This window comes from Camelus dromedarius, chromosome 9 (genome assembly GCF_036321535.1).
Source record: "Camelus dromedarius isolate mCamDro1 chromosome 9, mCamDro1.pat, whole genome shotgun sequence".
Classification (NCBI taxonomy): domain Eukaryota; kingdom Metazoa; phylum Chordata; class Mammalia; order Artiodactyla; family Camelidae; genus Camelus; species Camelus dromedarius.
Window position 1 is genome coordinate 36,875,385 of NC_087444.1, and position 5,491 is coordinate 36,880,875.

The 5,491-nt window shown below is 55.2% G+C and overlaps 1 protein-coding gene across 2 annotated transcripts; it reads left to right on the top strand.

Annotated features, from left to right (window-relative positions):
• The first annotated feature begins 290 nt into the window (after positions 1 to 290).
• On the top strand, positions 291 to 4,071 carry TPPP3 (tubulin polymerization promoting protein family member 3). Of its 2 annotated transcripts, none has more exons than XM_064489069.1 (4): positions 291 to 443; positions 2,942 to 3,135; positions 3,253 to 3,406; positions 3,522 to 4,071. In XM_064489069.1, the coding sequence occupies exons 2-4, from the start codon at positions 2,948 to 2,950 to the stop codon at positions 3,708 to 3,710; spliced, it is 531 nt and encodes a 176-aa protein (XP_064345139.1). In that variant the 5' UTR covers positions 291 to 443; positions 2,942 to 2,947; the 3' UTR covers positions 3,711 to 4,071. The 2 variants fall into 2 exon arrangements, with proteins under 2 accessions (XP_064345139.1, XP_064345140.1); XM_064489070.1 differs by having other exon boundaries at positions 329 to 453.
• Positions 4,072 to 5,491: the final 1,420 nt, after the last annotated feature.

Consider the following 5,491-nt stretch of genomic DNA (forward strand, 5'->3'; position numbering starts at 1 on the left):
AAAGGCCATCGGTTTGGATTGCCCCTGGAGGTGGGGACCAGCTTTTAACTTTGGTTGGAGCCTAGAATGGGGGCCATCCGAGGACGTCCGGAATTGTAGAGGTCTGGGCTCCCCGACCAAAAAGGCTAGGGAGCTGCCCCGGGAGCAGCGGGATGAGGCTATCTCAGCAACTCCAACCCCGTAAAGCGCCGAGAGGGCGGTGTCGGGTGGGTGGAGCCTGCGTGACCTTGGTCACTCTCCCGCTGAGACAGCCACGGGGGTGGGACTCGCCGTCTCCATGGAGACTGAGAAACAAGGGATAATACGGCGGATCCGCCCGGGCTGCAGTCCCGCCCCAGAGCCGGCAGGGAGCAGAGCTGCGGAGCCGCCCAGTCTCCAGCGTCCGTCGGTCCATTCTTGCGTCCTTCTGTTCACCGAACGCGCACTGCAGGAGCAGCCACAAGGTACAAGCCGGTAGGAGACCCCGGCACCGACCACCCTAATCAGTTTTCTGCACGATAAGAAGGGGAAGGGGAAGGGAAAGGGGTTGGGTGGGGAAGGGTGGGGTGGGGAGGGGTTTGAGCGGCCTGGAAGGGGTCTTAACCCCGGACGGTACCGAGCTAAGGACACCAGCTGAGCGGCCCTGCCCCGGGCCCAAGTGTTCCACCCCCACCCCCACGCTGATTGATGACTCCAGCTGTCCCTGTGGGAGCGAGCTTAGCCTGCAGACCCCTGGGACTAGGGCCTGCAACTTGGTGCCACATGATCAGCCCTAAATTACCAAGAATCCATCTTTCCACGGACAGGAGTGAGCACTGGTGCAGGGTCCTGCTAGGCCCCTGGGACAAGCATCCTGTGGCACTCAAGCTTCCCTCAACTTTACCCTTGATGAGCCAAGTGCTGGTCTCCTCTGGGTTCCTGGTGGGAGACTGCAGTGTAGGGAAAGAGGAGTGCCATTTGGAAGGGATTGTTGGCCCACAGAGTTGCTGCAATGTAGGAGCTGTGGGTGTCCCCAGTCCCAGAAACTGCAACTTAGGGATAGGTGACTATGGTCACCACTGGAGGGTTTTCAGTGTTAAGCCCAGTAGTAGTGGAAAAGGGGAATGCAGGCAGGCACCCAGGTGTGGTCACTGGAGGCCCTAGTATAATAGGCAGAGGTGGAAGATAGTTGCTGAGGACACAATTCAGGGTGTGGTCAGGAGGCTGCAGTAGAGGAGGTGGGTGTGCTAAGGGGGTCTCAACACAGGGGTGTGTCAATATAGTATGTAGGAATTTGGAAATGCAAGCCTATGGGTATGAGGACAAGGTGGGTTGTGAGGATATGGTCAGGGGCTACAGGGGTGTGGAGAGAGGGTAAGTTGTGAGGCTCTGGTTAAGGGTCTCAGTAAGGATGTGGGTGTGTGGACAGAGCAACCCAGTCCCAGGGCTTCTGGTGTAAAGATGGAGGTGGCTGAGGTGCAGGGCTGAGGGTGTGGTCAGGGAGGCCTCAGTACCAGGCTGTGTTACATGGAGGGAGTTTCAATGCAGAGCTGAGGGTGTGGGCAGGAGACTGCAATGGGGGCTGTGGGAAAATGTGAGGAAGACCATTTAGTGCAGGGCTGAGGGTATTATGGGGGGGGGGCTTGGCACAGGGCTGTTACTATATTGTGTCGGAGGTAGATGCTGAGGGAATGGTCCAGGCCCTCAGTCCCAGAGCTGTGGGTGTGGTCAGGGGACTGTAGTAGGGGCTGTGGGAGAGGGGGGCACTTCAGTACAGGGCTGGTGTGGTCAGGGTGATCTGAGGACTGGGTTAAGGTTGTGGTCAGAGAGAATAAGGCTGAGGGTATGGAGGGCCAGTGCTGAGTGTATACAGCTGTGGGAGTGTGGACTAGTGTGGTGGTGTTCAGGGTGTGGCCAGGAGGCTTGCATGGAGGGCTAAAGGTGCAGACACGGAAAGTGTGCTTCAGTGCAGAGAGAAGGTGTGAGGATTACAGGGCCAAGGCCATTTACTAACAACATGCCTCTGGGGGCTCATAACTCTACAGCCCCGACCCAGGCTAGTCCCCCAATCTCCTAATCTTCCTAAACTCCACAAACTGGGAGGTTACAGCCCCAATGGGTGGCAAGGGGCCAGGAAGCCACGGTTGTACCCCAGGCACTGGGAGTGCTGGTGCCTCACCCGTGAGCCCCTGTTCTCTAGCCCAGCCCAGCCCAGCAGCACTGGGAGCTTCTCCCTGAGCCGCCTTGACACCATCCAGCCCTTAGCAACATTCTCCAAGCAGCACCACCCTCCCTTAGCAACTGTCTCCAGGCTTCACAAACTGTGGCCAGGCCAGCCCCAAGTTCCCCCTCCCCTCATGTTTTTGTTTAACAGCAAATAGTAACAAGGTCCTGGCTAGGCCAGCTGCACCCCTGCCTAGGGCATGCACCCCTGCCCATGCTCTGGCTCCCTTCTCAGCCTGGACTAGGTCTTGCTGGGTCCTCATGACCCTGACAGACACACTGTCCTCATTAAATACCTGCCCAACCATAAGCCTGGCCTGGTCCTGACCCATCTTGGCATGGAATTCCCAGGGAGGGGCCTGCTCTGACACCCTCACTTCCACCCAAGCAGGCCTTGTGCCAGGGCCAGACAAAGCCATGGCCCCAGCTGCTGCCCTTATAGTCTTTCAGGACAGTGCCACTCTGTTCCCAGCCTGGTGTGAGCATCATGATTTCATCTCTGAACTCTACTCAGAGCCACGCTGGCATTAAGTGACAGGACCTTTCTTCTTGGGGCTCTTCCTCACAGCTCTGGGACCCCGTCAGACACTGGTTTCTGGCCCCTCTCCCTAGGCAGCTCCATCTCCAGCTCTGAGGGTATGTGGCACAAGTGCCCACAAGTTTGATCTTGTAGGTTTTGAGGTAGAGGCATTGATGTTCAGTGCCTTGGGGAGAGGGGAGTGGAGCTTGGCTGGAAGGTGACCAAGATGGGTACCTACAGGGTGGCATGGCAGCAAGCACAGATGTGGCTGGGCTGGAGGAAAGCTTCCGCAAGTTTGCCATCCATGGTGACCCCAAGGCCAGTGGGCAAGAGATGAATGGCAAGAACTGGGCCAAGCTGTGCAAGGACTGCAAGGTGGCTGATGGAAAGGTCGTGACAGGGACTGATGTGGACATCGTCTTCTCCAAAGTCAAGTAAGCCCCAGGCAGTCTCTGTTTTTGATGTTCCCAGAAAGGGAATTGGGTGGGGGGAATGGAACCAGGGAGGATGAGGAAAAGGGGGAAAACTCATGGTGCCCACATACCTGGCAGGGGGAAGTCTGCCCGGGTCATCAGTTACGAGGAGTTCAAGAAGGCCCTAGAAGAGCTGGCAACCAAGCGATTCAAGGGGAAGAGCAAGGAGGAGGCCTTCGAAGCCATCTGCCAGCTGGTGGCAGGCAAGGAACCAGCCAATGTGGGCGTCACTGTAAGTGCCCTGCTGGTCTTGGGTGGACACTGAAGGGGATGTGGGGAATCTCGGCTGGGGTTGGAAGGGCTGGGCTCTCTAATCTAGTACCCCTGGGGGAACTCTGTCCAAACAGAAAGCAAAAACAGGGGGTGCTGTGGAACGGCTGACCGACACCAGCAAGTACACGGGCTCCCACAAGGAACGCTTCGATGAGAGCGGCAAAGGAAAGGGCATTGCTGGGCGGCAGGACATCCTGGATGACAGTGGCTATGTGAGTGCCTATAAGAATGCAGGCACCTATGATGCCAAGGTGAAGAAGTGAGGCCTGGGAAGGCCCTCCAGCATGGATGCCCCTGCCAGAGGCTCAGGCATGGGCCTAAGGGGCACATGGAGCAAGAGAGCCCAGTCCTCTCCTTGCTGGACCTGCCACCCAGCGCTTCCTGCCCAGCCCCATGGGGCCAGCCCACCAGACCTCTGACTCAGACTGCTCTGTGTCCCCTTCCCCTTTCTCTTTCCTTCCTGAGTTCTGTCCATCTGGGGGAGAGTCTGTGCCTATAGCCTCACCACGACAACCTAGCCCTGGGCATGGCTAACCGCTGCCTGCTTGCCTCATATTTAAGCTGCTGCTCTGGCCAAGTGCCTAATTCTTACCCAGACCTCAATAAAGACACCTTTTGTACCAATATGGCCTGGTCAGGTATATGACAACAGGACTAATGACATTCACATCCTGCTGATTCTTCAACCCTGCCTAGAAAAAGACACACACCAGGCCCCTTCCATTAACACAGAGCCAGACTGCCTGAGGGTGCTCCACAGGGAAATCAAAAACCTTTTACTTCAGCCCTGACCCACAGTCCCAACGTTATAGCTTGCTTTCCTGCAATTAGGGCCTCAGCCTCTCTGCTTTCACAGCAGGGGGATGGATGAGACAGCAAACTTGGCCTGGGCTAAGCATTGATGGAGCCGAGTGCCAGGCCTCAACTCTAAGCTTGCTGACAGGTCCCCACTCCAGAGGGCTACCAAGGCACATCATTTTGGGCTGCATCTCAGAATATCAGAAAATGCAGAACCAGGAAGGAACTTTAGACAGTAGATAGTCCAATTCCCAATTTTATAGCCAAGGAAACTCAGGCCCAAAGAGTGAAGAGGCTTTTGCAGAATAGAAACCAGAACCATGCCTCTTGCCTCCCTGGCCAGGCTCTTTCTATCACAGCAAGACCCAATACTGACTTCCAAAAACGAGGCTGGGTAGCCTGGCACCCAAAACCAGCCTTTGACAGGTGAGCAGGATGTCCAACAGTGACAGGCCCTCCCTCTTCTTGCCGATTCCCTCCCATCTGTTCATCATCCTAGGTTGGGAGGAGGATGGGGGCCTCTCTCTATGGTCCTGAGGACTCCTGGGAGTCTCCAGATCAACATTTTCTCCCCCTGAGGCTCCTGATATTAGGCCAGGGCTATTGCCAAGCCTAAGGCTTTGGGGCCAACTCTCCTTCCTTCCTGCTGACAAGTGGTCTGGATGGGACTTAGGGACTGCCCAGGAGAGAACAGCTCTCAAGAGTGTTAGGAAAGGCTTAAAGGGCACATACTTACAAATATATATTTTTCCAGACCAAGATAACAAAGTAAAGCAATACAATTGTTTATTCCCTCATCCCATGAGCTGTTCTAAGATGTTCTTGCCGCAGAGTCCCTTGAGCCCAATGTCACTTGGAGTGGGGGTATAGAGGGGTAGTGTGGCTTGGGATTAAGACTCTGGGGAGGTGAAGTGGGAATTAGAGGGTGGAGATCAGCACCTGGCCACAGCAGAATCTTGCCTAATGGCTGACATCTGTGGGCTCCTTCTGACTCTGCTGACCTTGCATTGCTCAGGAAGGGTTTCAGAGAGCTCTACCTCTCCCACCAGCAAATAGTTAAGAGGAATATCTCCTCCAGCCTTGGGGGATTTGTTTGAATTGCAAGTTTATTTAAATGAGCATAATAAGAGTAAAACCTAAATCCTTCTGGCTTGCAATACTAAAATATCCTCATAGTGAAAATAATTTAACTATATTGCAAATTGGTCTGCTCCAGGCTATTAAGCTGCAGGTGAGATTACCATCC

Coding starts and splice junctions, on each gene's coding strand:
- TPPP3 (XM_064489069.1), top strand. CDS start 2,948: ATGGCAGCAAGCACAGATGTGGCTGGGCTGGAGGAAAGCTTCCGCAAG. Junction 3,136..3,252: donor ATCGTCTTCTCCAAAGTCAA/GTAAGCCCCAGG, acceptor CATACCTGGCAG/GGGGAAGTCTGCCCGGGTCA. Junction 3,407..3,521: donor CAGCCAATGTGGGCGTCACT/GTAAGTGCCCTG, acceptor CTGTCCAAACAG/AAAGCAAAAACAGGGGGTGC.